This window comes from Schistocerca americana, chromosome 7 (assembly GCF_021461395.2).
Source record: "Schistocerca americana isolate TAMUIC-IGC-003095 chromosome 7, iqSchAmer2.1, whole genome shotgun sequence".
Lineage (NCBI taxonomy): Eukaryota > Metazoa > Arthropoda > Insecta > Orthoptera > Acrididae > Schistocerca > Schistocerca americana.
In genome coordinates, this window is record NC_060125.1 from 467,902,828 (window position 1) to 467,929,530 (window position 26,703).

At 41.7% G+C, this 26,703-nt stretch overlaps 1 protein-coding gene across 1 annotated transcript in view; it reads right to left on the bottom strand.

Moving 5' to 3' along the window:
- Window positions 1-18,161: 18,161 nt before the first annotated feature.
- The window catches only part of LOC124623018 (ganglioside GM2 activator-like), a 51,980-nt gene continuing 43,438 nt past the window's right edge, over window positions 18,162-26,703 (bottom strand). The window contains exons 4-5 of the mRNA XM_047148809.1: window positions 22,382-22,552; window positions 18,162-18,320 (exon numbers count right to left, since the gene is read on the bottom strand). Of these exons, the coding sequence (XP_047004765.1) occupies window positions 18,162-18,320; window positions 22,382-22,552 (330 nt within the window). The remainder of the gene's footprint in view (window positions 18,321-22,381; window positions 22,553-26,703) is intronic.

Here is a 26,703-nt window from a genome sequence, read left to right on the forward strand (position 1 = left end):
GGCATATAGACTTGGCAACAGCGCATGACGTCATCCAATATGGCGGCTTTTGGCGTGAAAATAGGCCAATTGTGCTACATCCACTAACCTAACCTCAAGAAAAAATGGCAAGAAGTTTGAATTTTGGCGGGAAAATAGGCCAATTGTGCTATGTGCACTAACGTAAGCCTCCAGAAGAAAAAGTGGCAGGAAGTTTGAATTCCAACAGGATAATACATGCAAAACCATACTTCTCTTTATTATTATTATTCATTATTATTGATTATCATTTATTATTATTTATTGTCATTTATTATTATTTATTATCATTTATTATTATTTATTATTATTGACCTGCCTCCACTAGAAAATTCCCTCCAAATCCAAATTCCTACACGTTAATGGCTGCAAAACCTTACTTTTGTTTATTATTATTCATTATCATTTATTAACATTCATTATCATTCATTGTTATTTATTATCATTCAGTATCATTTATTATCATTCATTATAATTTATTATTATAGGCCTACCTGCACTAGAAAATTGTATTATTATCATTTATTATTTATTCAAAATGTCCGATTTTCTCGGTGAGAAAGCCATTCTCCTTACATCCATAACAAAAATCTGTCACAAGTTCAAATCCCCAACACCATAATTGATCACATGTACGAGCTTTCTCCGTCACTTATCTTTTTTCACTGGTAGCCTATCATAATCGCGTCAAATTATAAACTTCACTTATAGTAACGTAATTCACGTCCTTTGATTTTGCAGGGGGGAAGGGACTGAAGACTTTATTTCAAGCAGTACGGTCATCACTTGTTCTCCACCACAGTCAGCACACACATCTTTGATATCGCAGTGCAGTCACCACGACGTCTGCGCTCCAACTGAATTAGTTCAAATCTCGCCACACCCTGGCCAGCGCACGGAGACACTGCCTACGCCTGTCACGTGAGGCGGCCGGCCACTAGCGCGGGGGGCGAGCCCAGCGATCGCTCCCACTTCGTAAACGTGTTTTCGCTGGACATGCTGGAACTTGTCGAGTTTGACGTCACAGCGGCCCCTTGTCCGCTCACCACGTGTATTCGACACCTCCACACGTTTCCCGCCAAAATTGTCTCCCTCGGAGCTGAATCGCACAACGGTCGGCCGTTTCCCTGCGACACTTTCGGCGCCACGTTCAAACCTGTCGATGCCGATCGCTCACCGTCCACCACATGTCCCTGTGCGAGCGAGAATGCAGTGCTACACTTTTGGCGACAAAGTTTGCTCGACAGTTGAATCCGCCATCACTATATAACAGCATATTGGACCGCACTAGAACGCCCGCTAATTGACTCGGTCTCGCACGCGCGTAATAACTGTACAATCGCTGCGCCGCCGCCCCGCTTGCGTCACACACCCTCCATACACACGACGGACATAGCCTTCTGTAAATACCTGGAAAATGACTCTTTATTTCAGACATTACGGTCATGCAGGTGTGTCCCAACTGACTTCTCCATGCTCACACAGCCTAACTCCAGAGCGCAGCTGACGTACGTGTGGCTGGCTGAGTCCGCTCCATCGGCAGCTCCCTGGCTGGCTGACGTCAAGCACACCCCCACGACCAGCGCGCTAGGTAGGCGGCAGCGAGCGGCGCCAGAGGGTCCCGCCACAAATGGTCAGCCGCGCCCGCGAGCACTTAACGCTGGACACGATGGAACCTGTCGACCGTGTGCCGGTCAAAGGATACGTTTGGCACCAGAGTTTCACCGACAGTGGAATCCACCATGACCTTATAACAGTGCGTTTGCTCGTCGCGAGAACGCTCGCTAATTCACTCTCACCACCCCACTATACTAAATAACTCAATTTACAATTTCATATACGTATGCAAACGTGTTCAACTCCCTAATTTCAACTACTTTTCGAGGACCAGACCGCCACCTCCTCCTCCTCCTCCTAGGAACCAGCGCCAAGTTTCAAATCTTCCAGTAAACAAAGCTCACTTTCGCTTCCGCCACCAACCTAAGAAAATTGTTTCAAACTAAGCCACCAGCACTCAACCTCTCCCTACACATTTCTGGTAAAACGGACTCACCAGCAGTAAGTGGAGGAACGAATTTACTTTATTTAGGATTGGAGTATATCTGTCACACCGACATGTCCCACATCATACAGACCTGCAAAGCACTCCTACAAAACTCATTTATAATGTTCTACACAGACGCTTGCTAATGGTAAACAGTTAAAAATAACTCATAGCTCAGCCTACAGACATGCGAACTGCTTGTAAATACTGCAAAACATTTACCTCCAAATAACCAAACAACTGCTAATTTTCGGAAATAATTTCAGTTCATAGGCTGATGGAAGGAGGAACGAGTGTACTTTATTTATTTGCAACATATCTCTTTGAAACTTTTACTTCTCATAGGTTTCGATACGTAAGGCTGACATAAGGCAGTTTCTGAACTCCAGTAGTGCACTAAACTTAGCAACACAACCACACCCATCAAGATATTCATTCTAATCCAGACCTCTAACTCCTCTACAGATAAATTTGTCCAGTTATTTGTCTACTCACTCACATTCTGACCAGATTGCCGTTATTGCGTAAAAACAGCTCAGACTGCACTGTGTTGCTCGGGGAAGTAAGGAAGGGCTGCACTCTATTTATTTGGAACCCTTTTATCTAGTCGTGGAGTATATTTGTCACAAAACACCCGCACTGATCCCACTGTGGTCATCTGACACAGGCCACAAACACGTAAACAACTCCTAATTTCACCACACAATACCAAACAGCTCTTAAATAATGCAGTACACAAAATCAGCAGACGAGCTCTGTACTCTTAAACTCTCCAAATAAAGCACCGCACAGTGCACAGACATGCTCGCAAAATAGTGCAACAGACGCGCCCAAACACCACCAGCTGCCAAACCGACCAAAAGTCTCTGCTCGGCCTCCCCCAAACATGACCTCAACACAGTCGCATTCGCACCTATCACCGGAGAAACTGATATCGCCTATGCGCCTTAGATTACGCTCCAAGGCAGGTCTCGCGCGCGTGCGGTCGGCGGGGAAGGGGATTCCAGAGTCTCCAGCCTAGTTCAGCTTCCGAGCGCTCGTGACAGCCGACACTTGTGAAAGCTGCATTGTTCTCTTGCATATCGCCGGCGTCTCAGGTCTGGACCTGCCTTCACGTCTATTCTCAGAATAGCTCATAGCTCGTTGACACACTCGATTAACGCGGCCGGGAAAACATTTACTACTCGCATGCAACCGAGATGGTGACGGAAAACCAATCACTCTGATCTGCGCTGCAGGCGCGAGTAATCATTGAGAACACTCTATTTACTTTTTTTGAACAACTTATTTAACCATACAGTGTATCTATCACGCTATCACAAAACACCAATCCCAGATGTGCCCTGGACCATGTTGCACAGCCCACAGACACGCGCCCAATCATAATTTCAGTAACACTATAGCAAACTGCTACTAAATAATACATCACACAGCTGTGTAGATACGCTCAGTACTCGTAAACTATCCTAATAACGCATAGCTGAGCCTGCAGATCCGCTCGCAAAATAACTCAGCAGACGTGCGCAGGTACCCCCACTCCGTACCCTGCCCACAGGATCGTGAAGTCACACATCCGTCTGATTTCAGACCTCGCACAGCCCCTGCTCGGCTTCCGCAAGCATGAGTTGGCGCGGTCAACGCGCTCGTCAGCGGCCAAAGCACACACATACGTCCGTCCAGGACCGCGATCCCGTGCCGTGACCACCGAACGCGGGTGAAAGTCAACTTCATATCAACGTAGCATAATTCCAAAGCGCAGCCTCCATACGCTAGACACATCATAGCAGCACATGTCTTTACCTCCTATGACACTGTAGAACACTGCGTATTGCTCCTCACACGACATTACATGGCCCTTTAACTAAACATAACTACACATCCCTGCTCTCGCCTCGTCGCGTGACCAGCCATCTAAAAAACTTCTCAATATTATTCTTACTTTACAACATTTTTTTTTAAATAATAAGATCTAATTTACACCTCCCTCCGCACCTAACCTCACACCCATCCCACCATCAACATATGCAAACGTCCTCAACCCTATCTTGACACTCATATATCACCCAACAAAGCATGCCTATAAATCAATTTACCATTGTCATCCCCTCTTTTCGAATTACAAACGTAGCCTCTATCTAAACACCAATCAACTCATCTTTCTCGCACTTTCAACAGTAAAATTAATTTTACACACACCCAGAAATACCAAACGCAATGAAAGACTCAAACTTTTATACAGAGCATCAAGCACATACGACAATATTCAAAGCCCGGTCCATATTTACCACCTCCACCTTCAATTAAATATTATTACCATTGCCCCAACATCCTGCCAGCGCTAGATTTGTACCTATTTTTCCGCTCTTAACTGTTGTCACTAGCGGTCGAATACCACTATCTATAGATTGCATAAATTTCCACATAAAAAAAATCTCGGTGCGCCGTTTAGAGACTCCTATATCCGAACACATAGCATCATTCAACTATCACTTGCTCTTATCTAATAACTCATCCATCAGGTCTGGGGGCAAGGTCATCCCTTTCTTTCTTTTCTTTCTTTCAGCAGCAGACAACTATTTTTTTTACAGTGGTAGCTAAACTGAGCCAACAACTTAACATCACCATTCGCGAAACATATCTTCAAATACGTAAACACACTTACTCAATTACACAGCGGTCCCACTGAGGACATGACCTTCAATATTACAGTTCTTAATCCAACAACCACCCAAACAAGTACTAAATGCTCAAACTAATCCCATAGCGCCTTACAAAGCGAGTGTCTGAGAGCCGCCGGCGGCATGTCAAAGCCACATAACTGTCCATCTAAACAGCCGTCCACTCAGCCCCAGGACCAGAATGCTGAAGTGGGCTCTCCATATACCTGCTCTCCAGCTATTGTCTAACGACATACAGTGCACAAATGGATTCCTGAATAGCGCAGATCTCTATCTCCTCCTTGCATCTCCAACAGGACATGTAAACAATGCCTCCCCCAGCCAGCGAACCCGACATCATTCACCCTTTGTTCACAATTTCCACTCGCCTACATAAAACCATATTCACTCCTGCCAAAATTCACTTAATAATAAAAAAGCATTCTCCCTTTCCAAGCATATATGAGTATGCATTTATCTTCACCCATCTGATCTCTGTAATTTAACTTGGAGAAAGACATATCTATTACCTTCTGCAACCTGTCTATAAACAGAACGATCTCAGTTACTACAACAGGACCTTGTTTTGACCATTTGCCGGAAATGCGCGCAATGTTGTACGCCTCAAACTAGGTACAAGTACAACAGATCCTCAACACCCTATCATCTTTATCCTCTACCATCAAACAGTGAAAAAGTCACGAAGGCACCAATGCAAACCACCTCCAGTGCGGACAAACGGAATGCACAATAGTCCCCAGAGTGCAACCATCCAAGAATTCCTAACAGCTCACCAAATCTAACACCTCAAACTACAAATGCCTATATGAACTAGATCATATTAAATATACACACACGCTGCAGAGAGCCCTTTAAAGTTTAATCACCCATACTCTAACCGAATGAGAAACTGCCTCTGGCCCTTGTTCAAACAGTGTTTTCTAACACGCTTTTGCACGCTGCCGAGCATTTCGTCTTTCTGCCATGACTTCGAAGTCATTGTCTGATTCTAAACAGACATTAACACAGACTGATGCACGGTCTCTCACAGGAAACTATACCTTACACTTTATAAATCATATTCTTACAGTTGATAGCATAACAGTGAATGATTTTAAATAAAGGACACCCACAACACAAGGAAAATAGAAGAGCCTGCTGGCGTTGTAGCCACTTCCCTCGAAAGTGATTGACCACCTCTAAATTTAAAATCATATGTCGCAGTGACCGAATAGCTTATAACTCTGCATCCAACTTCTAGTGATTGGTCATTTTTGCACACAAGTACAGGATCACCGTTTTCGGTGCTGGCAACCCTGGAAGTTGGGGTCCATCAACCAAAATTTCTCCCCCAACTCAAGCAAGCATTGTCAGTCAATCATTATGTCGTACCCAATGCACAGATGCGATGGATAAGACACCACCGATCTACTGTAATATTATCCATCACAGCTGATATCGCGAAAAATTTTACAGTAAATCCAACACTGGCCAATAATGTGACAGCCGACCATTGTGCGATTCATCTCTGAGGGAGACAATTTTGGCGGGAAACGTGTGGAGGTGACGAATACATGTGGTGAGCGGACAAGGGGCCGCTGTGACATCAAACTCGACAAGTTCCAGCGTGTCCAGCGAAAACATGTTTACGACGTGAGAGCGATCGCTGGACTCGCCCCCCGCGCAAGTGGCCAGCCGCCTCACGTGACAGGCGTAGGCAGTGTCTCCGTGCGCTGGCTAGGGGTTGGCGAGCATTTGAATTAATTCAGTTGGAGCACGGACGTCGTGGTGACTGCACTGCGATATCAAAGATGTGTGTGCTGACTGTGGTGGAGAACAAGTGATGACCGTACTGGTTGAAATAAAGTCTTCAGTCCCTTCCCCCCTGCAAAATCAAAGGATGTGAATTACGTTAATTTAAGTGCAGTTTATTATTTGAGACGATTATGATAGGCTACCAGTGAAAAAAGATAAGTGACGGAGAAAGCTCGTACATGTGATCAATTATGGTGTTGGGGATTTGAACTTGTGATAGATTTTTGTTATGGATGCAAAGCGAATGGCTTTCTCAGCGAGAAAATCGGACATCTTGAATAAATAATAAATGATAGTAATACATAGAAGTACAGTTTTCGAGAGAATATCGTGTTGGAATTTGAATTTGGCGCAATTTTCTATAATAAATTTTCTATAATAAATAATAATGAATGATAAACGAATGTTAATAAATGATAATCAATAATAATGAACAATAATAATAAAGAGAAGTATGGTTTTGCATGTATTATCCTGTTGGAATTCAAACTTCCCACCATTTTTCTTATGGAGGCTTAGGTTAGTGCACATAGCACAATTGGCCTATTTTCCCGCCAAAATTCAAACTTCCCGCCATTTTTTCTTGAGGTTAGGTTAGTGGATGTAGCACAATTGGCTTATTTTCCCGCCAAAAGCCGCCATCTTGGATGACGTCATGCGCTGTTGCCAAGTCTATATGCCGCCATCTTGGATGACGTCATCGCCGCTATCTTGAATAAATTTGGCAACAATGCAGCGTGTCTTGGTGCGAAGGTTGCCCTGCTACTGACAGAGACATGGTAATATCTTACTGAGTTCTCTACCAGGAAATGTTAGTGAAGCTTTTATAGTTAATTGTTTTACTCCATTGGATGTTACAAAATAGACAGAGAGAAAGACAGACAGACAGAAAGAGAGACTGTGCTGCCAACAACGTCTCTGACACCATTGCACTGTCATACTTCTAATGTAGTAATCATAGGAATATGATAAAGGAGATCAGGACATGTACAGGGTGATGTTTATAGACCATCATTCGATATCGATGAATTTTGAGTGTTATGCTCCTGAATTTCTTTGTGCAGTCTACATATGCTCTACATGTTGTAATTTCCTGATTTCTCGTTTCTTTTCTTCATGGCCCGTTTGCAGTTTCAAATGTTGGCTCTCAATAGTCTTCCTCGAAAAGAACATTGTCTTCCCTCCAGGGGTTCCCATTGAGCTAAACGGCGAGTGTAATCCGACAGCTGGAAAAGAATTACTAACCAAGCAAAGTGGCTCTCATGATCAGTTTAATTAATCATTCTATCAATTTGATATCAATGACATGATGCTGGGTGGGTGGAGGCGAGGGCTAATGTAGCACTGATATGATTCGGGAGTTGGAGCGGTAATCAGGCGTTTTTTCGTTGTGGTGAGATCTGCCACTTACCAGGAACAGATGACCATCGCAATAAAATCATCTACATTACCGAATTTATAACGTGTTTCGTTGTATAAGGTGATATATTTCTTATATTTACAACTTCTCTGCGCTGTTATCTTAAGTGAGTTCATATGTGACGAAGCATTTGACTACTTTAAGAGAGTTCGAGAGTGAGAAAGCATCCTGTGACAGAGGAAGGTCCTAGCACTTCATCATGAGCCTGTAATGGGTAATTTGGAGTTCTATTTAATGTTGTTGTTGTGGTGTGTAAGTGTTATTGTAAAACATACGAAAATGTAGAAGCAAGAATAACAGTATTATTTGAAATAAATAAATAAAGTCTGATAATTATTATTTATGTGCTGCTCAGCCCGACTTTAGCGAGGTTCAATAATTCCATACCTGACATTAAAATGTATGCACCAAATAACTAATATATCACATCACCATCTCTACCCGTAACAACACTGTTGTTGTAAAATTTCTATTTAAAGTCACTGATGAATTAGTTTTGGAGAAATTAATCTTACACACCAGCCATAAAATTATTTCATTACGTTAAGTCTACGATTGTTCTACTGAATGTTATCTTCACTTTTACAATAGAAAAATTATAAATTTCGGTGGGTTCTTGTCCTCGGAGTTCAAGTATTGTAATATCGATCGAAAGAATTAGTGTCTGATTATTTCTGCAGTTTAAAATTGCCGCCCCATAATCTCACGTAATGGCGGCAAACAAAGCACAGTCTGGACTGCTGCGGACACAAAACTTAAAACATTCACAGTTGGTTACTATTGACAAATAAAAGTCCGTGCACTAGAATTCCATTTAGTAAATTTTACGTTATATTTTTCCTTTGACTACTTATGACTACCTTTTACAATATTTAAAAGAACAGACCTCAGCTTTTCTTCGATCTCATCCGCTTCATGCAACATAGAGAAGAAGAACATAAGAAGGAAGATTTCCACAGACAATGCAAAGCCAATACACTCTTTTAGTGGTATTACCTTCTATTATATGGTTATTCTTTATGGGAAACTGGTTATAAAATAATAAAACACATTGTTGTTATTTCACAATATAATAATAATTCACAATGTAATAACAAGTCTTTTCTCAGTTAAAAGTCATTTCTGGAAAAACACTCGTTAATTCACAAGTCCTGAGCACTGTCCCACACACTGGCGACACAAAATATTCGCATTGACATTACAAGCCGAAAATGATTTTATGTTCTGGTTCTGTGATGTAGGACATAATGGATATCAAGCTGATTAGAGTAGATTTTTTCACCTGACAAAAGAGTACTTAGAGGAAATATAGGGTATGCTGTAGTATTACAGGATCGTCACAACAAGTTTCCATACTTTAGCGATTTGACGATGGGTGTATGCCATCGATTTCCTCTTTCTTAGAAAATAACTCACATAATAGGGAGAAATCTACATTTTGCGCGAGAAATTCGAGGTGTATGGTCAACAACATCGCTCTCTTGGACTGGGTAAAGTGGATTTTTGAAACTGGGGAGAGTCTATGTCAGGATGGGATTGCAATTACAACTATACGTCCAAACCACTGGTTCTTCTCTTGCAGTACACTGCAACCAGTTGCAGGCAAGGCACAAGGCTTCAGTCGACTGGAAGTCGCGAATTAGTTACAAAGAATGCGCCAACCTGTCGTATCTTGCCCATGGCAGCGGGACAAGTCCTGGTGGCGGCGTTCTCTGGATGACTGACTAGCGAAGTGACCCATTTTCTGGGTGAGTGGCGACAGAAGTGGAAGTGCGTGTTGCGTGAGAAGATTCAATCTGATGGGTGTTTGCGCTGGACGATTATACCCTCCATGTAAAGTGGTCGGTTGACTGCTTGGTGACAATCTCTCCAACCTCTGAGCATACGGTAGGTGCGGCATGTGGATGCTGTCCCTACCAGTGGCGCATCTGTCGTTCTCAGCTATTGGCAGATTGCGTGCCCTTTGCGACTGTGTGTGTGTGTGGTTGGTAGAGGATAGTGCTTGTGTTGACAAACATCAGTGCATACAAGATCTCAGATATATTTAGCGCTGTGTCCTATTCGTGGCGAAAATTTATTTACATGACTTGCATAATGTTTGCGTGTGACACTCAGACGTTGAAAATATGTTTTTATTATGCAGAAGGATCATCTTGAGGTGGTGGTGAGCGTATTAAGTGATCTATTTGACTCCTGTGAATTGTTAAACAATTAATTTAATAGGGTAGTGCAAATGGACTATTTCTCTCTGTTCTTGATATCGGAATTGCGTCAGCTCTCCCTTTGACCCAGCATTAGCAAAAAGGAACACAGTGTTCTGAGGAGAGATGAAAACCTCCGCCTGCATGTTTGGAGACGTTGGCTCACACACAAAAACAGGAAGTAGCCTCTTGAGAGAGATAGAGACAGGAAACGAGTCTGGAATTTCCCGATCAACAGAATGCCGCCACTTGATGCTTTGTTTGGCGTCGCGAGATCAAAGGAGGCCAACAGCTACATCTATATCTACATCTGCATAGATACTCCGCAAGCTACCGTAAAGTGCGTAGCGGAGGGTACTCTGTACCAGTACTCGTCATTTTCCCTCCCGTTCCTCTTACAAATAGAACGAGGAAAATACGTCTGTCTATATGCCTCTGTATGAGCCCTAATTTCTCGTATCTTACCTTTGTGGTTCTTATGTGTGAAGTACGAGGGTTAAATTAAAAGTAATGCCTCCACCTTCGTTAATTGGATTTGGATGGGAATATTTTAGTAAAACAAACGCAGAAATAATCCTTAGAGTGTGATCTTCAATTACCAATATAAACTTTTCCACATTTTCACCCGCCAATTGGTCACATTTCTGTCAACGATGAACAAGTTTTCCGAAGCCGTCACAGAGGAAGTCGACGCTCTGTTTCCGCAATCACAGTCTCACAGTTCTCTCAACGTCTTCGTCAGAAGCATAATGTTGTCCCTGCAGATCGTCTTTCACTATCGGGAACAGATGGAAGTCAGACGGTGCTAAATCTGGACTGTATGGAGGACGCCGTACAGTTGTGAGATTCCGTCTCTAAAGTTCTGCTTTGGTGGCAAGTGAAGAGTGTGGTTTGGCGTTGTCATGCTGCAGGAAAACGTTTCCCTTTTCCTTTTGGCCCTTTGCTAGACGTCGTTTCAGAGTTCGCAGCGTTGTGATGCAACGCTCTGAATTTATTGTTGTTCCACGATCAACGAAATCACCATGGATAACACGAACTGCGTCCCAGAACACTGTGGCCATGATTTTTAAAGCTGAGGGCCGATTTAACATAGACCGATGTTTCCTCTCCGGGTCGTAATGGTGTACCCAGGTTTCGTCTCCAGTCACAATTGAATGGAGAAAGGCGTCACCTTCATTCTCGTAACGCTCGAGGAGTTCCTGGCAAATGTCAAGTCTGTGCGCTTTCACTTCAGGAGTCAGCATCTGGGGTACTCATTGGGCACAGATCTCCCTATAGCCAAGCAAAGAAATAATGTGACCCACACGTTCTTGTGAAATGCCAGTTGTGCTTGCAATCTCTCTGAGTGATGCGACGATCGTCCTGAATCAATCGGTCAACATTTTGCTTGTGAAACTCGGTGGTTGCTGCCACAGGACGTTCAACTCTTTGTTTGTGACACAGGTCAGATGTTCACGCCTCAACATCTTTAAACTCACTTGCCCACGACGCACAGTACTCTCATCAACACAATCACCATGAGCTGCGGTCAGGGATTTTCTCTGCCTCGTGATGACTGGGTGTTGTGTGCTGTCCTTAGGTTAGTTAGGTTTAAGTAGTTCTAAGTTCTAGGGGACTGACGACCATAGATGTTAAGTCCCATAGTGCTCAGAGCCATTTTTGAACCATAAGCTGCTTTATTTCTCTGATGAATCTCATTTGGGGTGACACCTTCTGCTGACACGAATTCAATGACTGCACGTTGCTTACATCGTATTGACCGACCGTCTGCGCAGGGTTCCATAATTTACACTGTAATAACACAACCGTTCAATGCTAAGGCTTCCCGTCAACGGGAGCTGTAGAGAAGAGGCAACGGAACAAGCCAGTTCCTGCCGCATACCAATGCTGCCAACTGCTGAAGAGTTACCAAGGTGGAGGCATTACTTTTCAGTCAACCCTCGTATATTGGCGGGACAGAATCGTTCGGCAGTCAGCTTCAAATGCCAGTTCTCTAAACTTTCTTAATAGTGTTTCGAGAAAAGAGCGCCGCCTTCCCTCCAGAGAGTCCTATTTGAACTCCCGAATCATCTTCATAACATTCTCGTTTTGTTTGAACCTACCAGTAATAAATCTAACTGTCCTTCTCTGAATTGATTCGATGTCTTCCTTCAATCTGACCTGGTACAGACACCAAACACGCGAGCAGTACTCAAGAATATGTCGCACCAGCGTCCTATATGCGTTCTCCTTTACAAGTGAACCACTCTTTCCTAAAATTCTCCCAATAAACCGAAGTCGACCATTTGCCTTCTCTAACACAGTTTTTGTATGCTCGTTCCACCACATATCGCTTTGCAACGCTATGCCCAGGCATTTAAAACGAATTTATTGTGTCAAGCTGGACACAGTAATACTGTATCCGAACATTACAGGTTTGATCTTCCTGCCTGCCAGAAAAATATATCGGGGTGGTAGAAGACATGTATGAAGGTGCAATGACACAAGTCAGGAGCAGTGCAGGTGCAACAAGAGCACTTCCAGTGAGAGTAGGACTATACCAGGGATCTGCTCTCAGCTCATATCTCTTCGACCTTGTCATGGATGTACTAGTCAAAGATATGAAAAAAGAGGCACCTTGGAACATGATGTTTGCTGATGATGTTGTTATCTGTGAACCCACCCAGGAGAAACTTCAAGACAAGCTTGAACAATGGAGAAAAGCTCTAGAGGAAAGGGGAATGAGAATTAGCAGGGTGAAAAGAGAATACTTGTGTACCAAGGATGCCAAAGATCTATATATTAACCTGCAAGGAGAACAATTGATGCTGGTCAAGAAATTTAAGTATTTAGGCTCTTACATGCAAAGTGATGGAGTTTTGGAGGCCGAAAAACAGCACAGGATAAATAGTGGATGGATGAACTGGAGGAAACTGAGCGGAGTACTGTGTGATAAGAAGGTTTGCTGTAGAACGAAAGGAAAGCTTTACAAGTCTGTGGTGAGGCCTGCGCTGCTGTATAGTGCAGAAACTTGGCCAATTACAAAAGCCCAAGAGAAAAAGATGGAAGTGGCAGAAATGTGAATGTTAAGATGGATGAGTGGGGTGACACGAAAGGGTAGACTAAGGAATGAGTACATCAGGGGAACAGTGAAAGTCGGGTACATATGGAAGAAGATACAAGATAGCAGTCTAAGATGGTATGGACATGTGCAGAGAACAGGGGAGTACTACGTGGGGAGAAGAGTTGAAGACCAAGAAACTGAAGGATCAAGGAGAAGAGGAAGACCGAATCTGAGGTGGAAAAACGAGGTAACAGGAGACCTATGGGAGAAAGGATGGCTCATAGAAGAAGCACTGGATAGTTATTTATGGAAGAGAAGGTTCCAGCAAAGCAATGGCGACCCCACATGACGTGGGAAAAGGCTGAGATGATGATGATGATGATGATGATAAAATACATTTTATTAATATGACATTTGCCACCTATTATGAATCGCAGGCGGAATCATATTGTATTTGCATGGGTACTGTTCTGGTATTTCTGTCTTTTGCATCTAGTCTTCTGATGTATTTATGCATATTGGTGATTTGTTTGGTATCTGGAACACTTATTACATCACTTGTTAAGTGAATGCATTATACAACATTTCAACACAACACGAATAACTTGATAGTTATATTGACCGATCTCGACAACAACCGGAACTATTATGGCACGTGTGGTGCCCAAAAGCTCCATAAGGATTACGTACATAGTTCCCAGATCCTTCTCGAACAGGATGTAGTTCAAATGAATTTTATTACGACTGTCTTGATTGAAATTACTTTTCAGCTATAATTTACATAAATTTTCGTGGAAATAATTATTTATAAAAAAACTTATATGCCTAATAATTACAAATGAAGCTTGCAAATTTCGTGAATATAAAAACTATAAGCTTGCTGTCTTTCGCTTCAATTATCGGTAATAAGATCAGAAAAATTAGAAATGAAAACAAAAATTTTGTTTACATGAAAATTAAGAATAGTAATATTCGTTTCATTGTAAAATGGTGTATGACTCAGTTAAGTTAACAATTGTGATTACTAATTTTCGTGGTTCGAGATCGATGTCGCTAAACGGATCGATATGAAAAATAAAATTATACTGTCAGAAAAGTAGTGTTTTGGCTACCAAATATATGCAAAATTATCTTTAGATGTGGAATACACTTGTATAATTAAAGGACAAAAATTAAATAAGTCAGGCCAAAATTTATACAGAATCGAACATTTCAATTGAAGCACGAAAGTTCTGAGGAGGCAAGGTTAATTATTGGCTTACCATTATCAGAACTTGGTTGTAACAAACATTCCTAATTTCAGCGGCAGCTGTATTTTCCAGTTGTCCTACAATGAATTGCAGTGGTAACATCTGTCACTCCGTTTGATTAACATACTGATACCGTCAAATATTCATGGAACTGGTTAAGACACCGTAAATCTGTTTCCACCCAGATGAATTGTAAAAAAGCCAACTTATATCTGAAGAAAAACTTGTTAAACTTTGTGGGACAGTATTGAACTTTGGAACACTTTTCATACCTTCGCCTCTGGCCAGCTTGTAATACAAGTTTAATACATTTTCATATTCCATTCCTAAACGATGGTATTCAAGTTTCAAGTGCAGCAGTCTTTTTGAGAAATTGCAGAAATAACTCGTGGAAATTAAGGTTTTTCCGAATGTGAAAAATGTGCATGGTCGTGTACTTCGGGACAAGTATTCTGTTGCAATTTAAAAGTATTGCAGTGGAGAAAATCTTGCCAGTATCGCTTTTAATCGACTATCTGTTACATTATTAGTCCATTGCACATCAATAATCAGTAAGTGAAATTAAATTAAGCAGAAGAATTTTCAGCAATCAATTACAAGTTGAATACATTTTGAAACTGGAACTACTACAAAGTAACACAACTTTCTATTTTCAACATAGGTAAAACTGTTGAGACTTTAAAGAAACTCAGTTCATTTGCAAGTATCACATGTTCCAAATGTTTCTTCTGTTTCAAGGTAAAAAATGGCGCACAACTGACACACTAAGCTTAACTGTCCACATATTATATAAACAGATTTTAAAATACATAGCATTTTACTCGCCATAAAATTCTACATCTGAAGATTTTACAGTATATTGCAAATAGCTTTAACATATAATGCAGCAATTAAATGTGTAGAAGGAGAAATATTTGCAAATGCTGCACAAAACACAGCCCCATGTCTAACAGCAACAAAAACTGCGGAAAATGTTGGCAGTTGGATGGCTTAGGTTAGTGGAGGTAGCCCAAGTGACCTTCTTTCTGCCAAAATTTGAACTTCTCATCATTTTCTTGGGGTGGGGGAGCGGAGAGGCGAGGGGGTTAGATTAGTGGAGGTAGCCCAATTGATCTATTTTCCCGCCAGAATTTGAACTTCCTGTCTCTATGCCATTGTGGCACTGTCACATCTATCGCCCCATCTTGGATCCGCCATCTTGAATAAATTTGTCAAGAATGCAGAGTGGGGTGACGCCAGGCTTGTTCCACTACTCCTGTCCACCGAATCATTTATGTATATAGAGAGCAAGAACGGTCCTATCACACTTCCCTGGGGCACTGCTGATGATATCCTTGTCGCTGATGAACCCACGCTGTTGAGGACGACATCCTCATACTTGTTTCTATTTCTTAAGAAGTCTTCAAGTCACTCACTTATCTGTGAATTTACTCCGTTTGATCGTAACATCGTTAACAGCCTGCAATGGGGCACCGTGTCAACTGATTTCCGGAAATCTAGAAACATGGAATCTGCCTGTTGTCTGCAATCCGCAATTCTCAGTATATCATGTGAGAAAAAGGTTAGTTGAGTTTCACGCTTTCTAAAACCATGCTGATTTGTGGATATAAGCTTCCAGTCTCAAGAAAGTTTAATATATTCAAAGATTTTGCAGCAAATCGAACTGAGAGATATTTGCCTGTAATTTCGTGGGTCCGTTCTCTTATTCTTCTTATATTCTGGAGGCACCAGTTCTTTTTTCCAGTCACTTGGGACTTCGTGTTGGGACAGAGATTCACTACAAATGAAGACTACGTTAGGGGCAGAGTGCTATTTGAAAAACCGAACTGGGGTACCATTCGGACCCCACTTTCAAATCTTTGTATCGTTTCTCTACGTCAGGGACGTTTATTACTATTTCGTCCATACGGAAGTGTGTCCGATGCTCAAATGACGGTATGTTTGTACGATTCTCCTGTGTGAACGATTTCTAGAATGTGAAAATTACGACTTCGACTTTCGTTTTGCTATCTTCAACCGCCACACCTGATTGTCAACAAATGACTGAATGGAAGCCTTAGAACCGCTTAGCGATTTTACATAGGACCAGCGGAAGAAAAGCTGTGAAGAAGGCTTGTGAGTCGGATATCTCAGTCAGTAGAGGACGTCCTCGCGAAAGACAAAGATCTCAGTTTCGACCACCAGTTGGGCGCACAGTTTTAATCTGTCTGGAAGTTTCATATTATAACTTACTTACTGGATGATTTGTAATACAGTATTTGCTGCAGCAGTAATAGAGTTTATACTGCTTGCTTATATATACTAAATGTTATTCTTACCCATTACATGTATTTTAATCAGACAGTGGATGACAATCACTGATTTTTGCAGTTGTCCTGCCCTGGTGTCCGTCACATCTGTCAATAGGGAGACTGCTTTGCAGCAAAAGTAAATTCAATGACATTGTTTTTACCTCATAAAGATTAAAACTTCGAAAAAGCGAAATTGTTGTGCTGTGTGATTTAATTATGCACTGACTTGATTACATAAATTATAGAACGTTAAGTTTTCTTAGTCGTAGAGGTAAGTAAGGTGCTAAAATTTCAGGGTAGTCTGACGTTAAAAGAAAACACACAGCTAAACAAAGAAAAACATGAAATGTTTTAAAATAATAGTGATAATCATCATAAATAACCGACAGGGAGGAAACAACAAAACACATTTGTCATATAAATGTATTCCATGAAAACTCAAACTTGTCGATTGTAATCAGTGGACTGCTGTATAGAAAAGCTACAATAAAAACGTAGCACTTTTAATTTTGCTTCTGAATGAAACTGGAATATTCCACTCATAAACAGTGTATTTCATTTTACACATGAAATACCGACGTATGTGCTTTTATCTTGGCATTATCAAAATCAAGATAGTTTCTCTGCAACAAATATGAAAATCAAATGTTTGTTAGAAAATTTGATTTTGTACTTCGTCTAAAACGACTTTATGTTACAAATCCTTGTGGGTCTGCGCTTCATGGTATTATATAATGCTAAAACTTATCTTGTTCTTTATTGCAGGGATTGTGGGTAAAATCTGAACCATTTTATTTTTAGTCTTTTTAAACGATCTGTATTTTTGACACTCACGTAAGCCCACCGGAATTATTTCAAAAGTGACGTAAATGTGTCATATGTGTGCAGGTGTATTGTCACCTGCGAGTACCAGTGAGCATTCCCGTTAAATTATATTTATGAAAACAGAAGCTATATTCGAATGAAAGTACACATCCGGTTCTTGTCCGTTAATTAAAGCATAATTTGTCGGTTTCCCACTGTCTCAACACACGATTTCTTGTGATAAGTGTTAAACTGACCAGCAGTTCTTATTTGCGTATTATGGCGAAAGACAAATTGTTTCTCGTGACATTCGCAGACAACTTGTCTCGTTATTTGGAAAACATTGCATTGGTAAACTGAAAACAGGAGAAGAGCTATTCGCTTAGCGAAGATGTATCAGCGTTTAAATAGCACGAAAGCTTACTTACCAAATACGTTTGCGTTCCCCACGATGCGTAGTAGTTTTTGAAACACTCATTTTTTGTCTTCACACAACAGAAATAACTCTAATAATATCGGAAGTCTTTTATGTAAAAAGAGAACTTTAATTCATAGAGAACAGTAGACAAGGCCAATTCGAGATCAGGCGTAAAAAAAAAAAAAAAACGCATCCATGAGTTACTGGCTGAGAGCTTCCACAGTGGCACTGCCATTGTAGCAGGCGATCTGTGTGTTGTGGGTTCTGACGACAACCTGCGCTTTGTAATCACCAACTACTATCTTCGCTTGGGGAATTCGAGGAACTGGGATCTCAACTAGGCTGAATGCGTACGTCCCCTGCAAAAGTAACGAAAGTTGTTACTCTGGTAGTAGTTCTTCGTGACATTTATATATACAGGGGATAATAGGAATAAGGGCAGATATTTATATTGGTGTCTGAGGACGGTGTACTGAACAACATTGCATCAGAATTTACTTCATTTGTAGACTAATAATTACAGCTATTAGGAGCAGTATGTTTTTTGGTTGGTTAGTGTCTCCAAGTACATGTAGCAAGAGAAAGTCAGTAATACTCATTTTCCGCTGGGCAGCAGATCAGGTGTTTAGTATGGACACGTGGACGCAAAATTGTTAGTTTATATTCTACATCTACATCTACATTTATACTCCGCAAGCCACCCAACGGTGTGTGGCGGAGGGCACTTTACGTGCCACTGTCATTACCTCCCTTTCCTGTTCCAGTCGCGTATGGTTCGCGGGAAGAACGACTGTCTGAAAGCCTCCGTGCGCGCTCGAATCTCTCTAATTTTACATTCGTGATCTCCTCGGGAGGTATAAGTAGGGGGAAGCAATATATTCGATACCTCATCCAGAAACGCACCCTCTCGAAACCTGGCGAGCAAGCTACACCGCGATGCAGAGCGCCTCTCTTGCAGAGTCTGCCACTTGAGTTTATTAAACATCTCCGTAACGCTATCACGGTTACCAAATAACCCTGTGACGAAACGCGCCGCTCTTCTTTGGATCTTCTCTATCTCCTCCGTCAGACCGATCTGGTACGGATCCCACACTGATGAGCAATACTCAAGTATAGGTCGAACGAGTGTTTTGTAAGCCACCTCCTTTGTTGATGGACTACATTTTCTAAGCACTCTCCCAATGAATCTCAACCTGGTACCCGCCTTACCAACAATTAATTTTATATGATCATTCCACTTCAAATCGTTCCGTACGCATACTCCCAGATATTTTACAGAAGTAACTGCTACCAGTGTTTGTTCCGCTATCATATAATCATACAATAAAGGATCCTTCTTTCTATGTATTCGCAATACATTACATTTGTCTATGTTAAGGGTCAGTTGTCACTCCCTGCACCAAGTGCCTATCCGCTGCAGATCTTCCTGCATTTCGCTACAATTTTCTAATGCTGCAACTTCTCTGTATACTACAGCATCATCCGCGAAAAGCCGCATGGAACTTCCGACACTATCTACTAGGTCATTTATATATATTGTGAAAAGCAATGGTCCCATAACACTCCCCTGTGGCACGCCAGAGGTTACTTTAACGTCTGTAGACGTCTCTCCATTGATAACAACATGCTGTGTTCTGTTTGCTAAAAACTCTTCAATCCAGACACACAGCTGGTCTGATATTCCGTAGGCTCTTACTTTGTTTATCAGGCGACAGTGCGGAACTGTATCGAACGCCTTCCGGAAGTCAAGAAAAATGGCATCTACCTGGGAGCCTGTGTCTAATATTTTCTGGGTCTCATGAACAAATAAAGCGAGTTGGGTCTTACACGATCGCTGCTTCCGGAATCCATGTTGATTCCTACATAGTAGATTCTGGGTTTCCAAAAACGACATGATACTCGAGCAAAAAACATGTTCTAAAATTCTACAACAGATCGACGTCAGAGATATAGGTCTATAGTTTTGCGCATCTGCTCGACGACCCTTCTTGAAGACTGGGACTATCTGTGCTCTTTTCCAATCATTTGGAACCCTCCGTTCCTCTAGAGACTTGCGGTACACGGCTGTTAGAAGGGGGGCAAGTTCTTTCGCGTACTCTGTGTAGAATCGAATTGGTATCCCGTCAGGTCCAGTGGACTTTCCTCTATTGAGTGATTCCAGTTGCTTTTCTATTCCTTGGACACTTATTTCGATGTCAGCCATTTTTTCGTTTGTGCGAGGATTTAGAGAAGGAACTGCAGTGCGGTCTTCCTCTGTGAAACAGCTTTGGAAAAAGGTGTTTAGTATTTCAGCTTTACGCGTGTCATCCTCTGTTTCAATGCCATCATCATCCCGGAGTGTCTGGATATGCTGTTTCGAGCCACTTACTGATTTAACGTAAGACCAGAACTTCCTAGGATTTTCTGTCAAGTCGGTACATAGAATTTTTTTTCGAATTCACTGAACGCTTCACGCATAGCCCTCCTTACGCTAACTTTGACATCGTTTAGCTTCTGTTTGTCTGAGAGGTTTTGGCTGCGTTTAAACTTGGAGTGGAGCTCTCTTTGCTTTCGCAGTAGTTTCCTAACTTTGTTGTTGTACCACGGTGGGTTTTTCCCGTCCCTCACAGTTTTACTCGGCACGTACCTGTCTAAAACGCATTTTACGATTGCCTTGAACTTTTTCCATAAACACTCAACATTGTCAGTGTCGGAACAGAAATTTTCGTTTTGATCTGTTAGGTAGTCTGAAATCTGCCTTCTATTACTCTTGCTAAACAGATAAACCTTCCTCCCTTTTTTTACATTCCTATTAACTTCCATATTCAGGGATGCTGCAACGGCCTTATGATCACTGATTCCCTGTTCTGCACTTAAAGAGTCGAAAAGTTCGGGTCTGTTTGTTATCAGTAGGTCCAAGATGTTATCTCCACGAGTCGGTTCTCTGTTTAATTGCTCGAGGTAATTTTCGGATAGTGCACTCAGTATAATGTCACTCGATGCTCTGTCCCTACCACCCGTCCTAAACATCTGAGTGTCCCAGTCTATATCTGGTAAATTGAAATCTCCACCTAAGACTATAACATGCTGAGAAAATTTATGTGAAATGTATTCCAAATTTTCTCTCAGTTGTTCTGCCACTAATGCTGCTGCGTCGGGAGGTCGGTAAAAGGAGCCAATTATTAACCTAGTTCGGTTGTTGAGTGTAACCTCCACCCATAATAATTCACAGGAACTATCCACTTCTACTTCACTACAGGATAAACTACTACTAACAGCGACGAACACTCCACCACCGGTTGCATGCAATCTATCCTTTCTAAACACCGTCTGTACCTTTGTAAAAATTTCGGCAGAATTTATCTCTGGCTTAAGCCAGCTTTCTGTACCTATAACGATTTCAGCTTCGGTGCTTTCTATCAGCGCTTGAAGTTCTGGTACTTTACCAACGCAGCTTCGACAGTTGACAATTACAATACCGATTGCTGCTTGGTCTCCGCATGTCCTGACTTTGCCCCGCACCCGTTGAGGCTGTTGCCCTTTCTGTACTTGCCCAAGACCATCTAACCTAAAAAACCGCACAGTGCAGTTACAGTTATGCAGAAAAGTCAGGTCACAAAGTTTTTTCATGTTTGTGGGAAGGCTCTTCCACACAGACAAAAAATAACCAACCCATTGGCGTGTTTAATATTAAGGTACCACATATAAAAATATCTGCGCTTATGCCCTTATTTGAAGAGTGGAAACGGGAAACTTTCTAAATGCCATTTTTTCCACAAAACGTATTTTCAGTTTTCAGTCCATGGCTGTGTACGAAATACAAACTGGTTCTTGCAAAGAAGAAAACAGCAACACCTACTGTTAATAATGCCATTTATTTACAGAAAGCGAGCAGTTGCCGATTTCTTACAGATACTGTAGGTTCGCGTTCGGACAGCTGTTCTTATTTATATTACGTACATTGACATTTCCATAAGTTGCTGAAAAAAAAACAGCTAATGTAAACAGCAACAAACGTAATATAAACGTAAACAGCTGTCTGAAGATGAACATGATGGTTCGAAACCGGTATCAGCACTACTTGTGTAAAGAATTAGTATTATTAACGGTGGTTGTTTGTCGTTTTCTGCTTTGCAAGAATCAACTCGTAAAAATTTTCTTATTTGCACCTAGAATCAGTCAGTTTCCTAGTATGGCATTTAGAACATTCTTAATAAAGCATTTATTTTGTGATTTGTCTCATTATTTTCTGGGGTGATGTGGTGATCATTATAACTCTGTGTTATTGTAATAGCTTCTCAAGTTTTTCGATACAGATTAAATATGTACAAAGAGACATACATTATTTTTTCATTCTCCTGATGAATGTCAGATTTGGTACTTAGAACGTTTTCCATTACCGTTCTTCAGTTGTGTGTGATATCTCGGCGATGTCCCTCACCTTAGCAATTGGGCAGTGACACGGGACGCTATTCTTTCGCAGGCTCTCGAAGGGGCATTCTTCAAAGCCGTGTTGGCAGACGTCGTTGTGCACACAAGATCCTATAACGTTATTGAGGCAAGGAATCCTGACCCATGATCTAAAAAGGCGTTTATACACCTCGACAGTGACCTGTAAAAAGTAATTGTTATCAAACAGCCGCTGAAAGAAACTACAAAACTTCGTGCATCACATTAGCTCTGTGTTAGTCTGATGCAACAAAATTTGATTTTAAATGTGGAAAAGACAATATGAGTTTCAATAAAACGCTGTCTCAAACAGTAATAAGCAGTGTAGACTTTTTTCTATTGGTACACTAGTGGGTTGATGAAATACCGCAACAAAGATATCTATTGTTTTCAGATTTTTATTTTTAATTTACGGCTTTGGAATATTAACCTAGGCAAATGAAAAGATACAGTTACATGAACTAAAAAATACAAATTTTAACTCTTGACTGAAATGATAAGACGTAAATGTAATTTTGCTCATTATTAGACTTTTTGCAGCAACGGAGAAAGCATGAAAGTCGAATATCGTTTCACACAGTCAGATTTGTAAATTGAGAGCATCAGTTCTCTGGCTTCAATGTCACTGTAACCATGAACATTTGGTCAGAATGCTCAAGTCATCAAACAAGCAATGATTCATGGAACAATATAGTCACTAAACAAGGGCGATGGGAGAAGCGCCGTTGAGATGTGTGAGGCAACATTTGGCGAAGATGTGGTTCTGTAGCAAAGGACCAGTGAGAAGCTGTCACCAGCAGCATGCCACAGGACCTACATATATCCTGTCTTAGTAATCTAGAGCATATTCTGTGGTGTCGTCCAAAGATTGGGCAGCCAAAGCAAAGCTGGCACCTCACAACAAAACCACACCGCACTGACGAATGAGAAACGCCGCGCCTGCTAGAGCTTCCCTACGCCACCACAGTGGATGGTCTGCTTACGGCTGGGTAGAGGAACGTTCGCCCAATTTACGGTCAACGATCAAGATGACAGTATCGTCTTAAATAGACCACCAGTGTGTTAAGTGTCTTAGCTAGAAATTAATGTGAACATTCTGCCTGTTATTCTTCAAGTGCAGAGTCTTGTAAATTTGCCTGTATCAAGTGATGCTTCAGTACTGAAAGACAGTTGTAAATGCCAAGAAATTCCATTGGAAATGGATTATATAAAGTTATGTAAATCTTCATGTCTACATTTTAATATAGTGACATAATATTTTATATATTAAAGATACGCTCACTGTCTTCCCAGAGCAAACCGAAGAAACCACCGTTATGTCAGCGAGTGTGTTCTTGTGTGACACAGCTCATTCTTAGCAGAATAGATGGCTGTAAAATCGTAGCTTCATATGATGACATAAGTAGTAGAGCTACCTTCATTTTGGGCCATTTTGTTAGTGCAGGTTGCCTACATCGGGGGCAGGTATGTACTCAGGGGCAACCTATTGTTCTCCTTTGATTGACAGGTACTTAACCTGTTATTCTCCTTTGATTGACAGTCCCTTAGCCTATTGTTCCGTTAAGTGCTTTTCCATGTCGCTGCACTTAACCTATTGTCATCCCCACCCCCTCCCACTCCCCTCCCCCCTCAGGAAGGGGGTGCTGGGCATTTTGCTAGTGTGGGTTGCCTACATCAGGGACAGATATGCACTCAGGGGCGAACCTATTGTTCTCCTTTGATTGACAGGTACTTTACCTATTGTCCTGTTAAGTGCTTTTCCATGTCACCCCCATTTCTTTTTGATTGACAGGCACTTAACCTTTTGCTCCCCCCACCCCCTGCCCCTCCCCCATCACTATTACAGGTACATTTCAGGTCTGAGTTATTGGAATAGCCCCCCTCTCACTCTTATCAATTTGATTCACAACTTAATTCAATTGATCAAACAATTAACCTCTCTCATGGGAAAGTGCCATACCCCCATGCCATGACCCACTGGGGGGAAGTTCAAATTCCATCAGGACAATGCAACCTTTACTAACCTAAGAAAATGGCGGGAAAAAAGGAACTTCCACTAACCTAAGTCATCTGACCACCACCTCTTCCTAGGAATTGGCGGGAAAAAGGCTCAATTGATCGATCATTTGGAGGGTATTCGATTGTACTGTATGGAATATTGTTTAAACAATTTAGACATTCTGTGAAATATTGTTTATTTAAACAACTTAGAGGATTCAAGGCACTGTATGGAATATATGGAAATTGATGGAGAGGAAGGATCTCATAACAGTAAGTTCAAGGGTATATTGTTTATTCATAAAAAAATCTGTTTTTGGGGGTTGGATTCGTCAGGCTCATCATTCCCTGCTGTCTGGAAACATGTAGGTCTTGTAAAAAGTAATTACACGGAGCAAACATGAGGTATAACCTAATGTTTGGCACTGTACTCTGGGTGTCTTAACATAATGTTTGGGCCTTTGTCAGGACTTAACCTATTGTTCTGTTAAGTGGTTTTCCATGTCATTCCAATTTCCTTAAAATATTCTACCGCCATTGATAGCAAATCAAGTACTTAGTTACGTCCTCCCACCATTTTCTGGTAATCTTTTCGAATTTCACATGCTTTTCAACGCCATTTCTGATGCATTCTTCTTTGTCACCCACCCCCTTAAACTATTGTACTGCGTTTTACATAAAAAATATGCAAATTAATATAGTGTTCTGCACATAACCTGCTGTTGTGCTCCATGTCACCCACTCACACACTCCTTCCCATTACCTACTGTGCCACTAACACCGCACTGATATAAGAAATTTATGCAAATTAATTAAATCGGTATTTTTCAGATGTATGGGATAGTTTTTCTTAATTCGCAGCATCCTATTGGTTGGTGAAATCGATGGAATATAGTTTAAACAAGAGACTACTAATAAAAACACATCCCGCGACTCGACATCCGACACTGCCGCTGCCCCTGCCGCAGCCGCAGCTGCGAGCCACCACAGGGCGCAAGCCAGCACGAGCCATCGCTGTCACACTGCTGCAGGTGAAATTTGGGTCTATTTTCGTGTGTACAGTTAGAATTCCTCAGGTGTTATACTGACGTCACATAACGCTGGTTCCATACGCGATGGCACATGGCTGTGGTATGGTCCAGCACCGAAAGAGATGTTCCAATGCTTCTCAGAACAGCAGAGGGTGCATTGTTCCTAGGGATCCTTTTGCCATTGTTTTCTGCAGACGAGACTTTCAGCGATAAAATTATTTTGCACTGATCGTTAAATTGCACTGACAGTTAAACACCACAAACGTTATCTACAGATCATCAAATACGTGGAAGACTCACAAGAATAGTGAAAGCCAGGGACATATTTACCAGTGTAACTACAACTAAATGTTACTATTGCTACTACAGTCTGACACCGATCGATGTACAGGTAATGTCTCCTCTTGACGGCTCTAGTTCTGCAACGAATCTCAGGATCTATAGAGAACACTCACAAATTTCATATTGTTCCAGAAATACTTAACGTGCGCTTTTGTAGGAGTTTTCGTGATGTGTCGGCTTGTATGCAAGAAAATTATTGTCCTAACAGAACCGGTTTACGAAAATAGCGCAGAATAACGTGGCATTCCGTCCACCACGTTTTACCCTTCCAGCTTTCAACATACGCAAACATTCTCACCGATAAAAGCCTGTGCACTCTCACGAAAGCACCGTTAATCATAAAAGCATTCTTGTAGTTTGGAAAGGGAGCACACTCTAAGCACAGACGGGGGAATCAGAACAATTACGCGAACAGAATTCGAAGCACTGTCTTACGGAAGAGAAAAAAATGGCCGGAATTTTCGGTATCCTACAACTACAGGTCTGGAGATGTCCTAATGCCACAGTGGCGGATGAGTGAAGGCATCCCCACCAGAGATGGATGGTCTGCTTCAACTTGTCTTTGAACACTTGCTTTCTCAGAACTTTCCATAGATACCTTGTCTCCATCTTATTTGAATCAGTTTGTAGACACTCCTACGTCCCAGCACAATGGATGTCTTGTGAATAAATAGAGCATTGTTGTTGTTGTTGTGGTCTTCAGTCCTGAGACTGGTTTGATGCAGCTCTCCATGCTACTCCATCCTGTGCAAGCTTCTTCATCTCCCAGTACCTACTGCAGCCTACATCCTTCTGGATCTGTTTAATGTATTCATCTCTTGGTCTCCCTCTACGATTTTTACCCTCCACGCTGCCCTCCAATACTAAATTGGTGATCCCTTGATGCCTCAGAACATGTCCTACCAACCGATACCTTCTTCTAGTCAAGTTGTGCCACAAACTC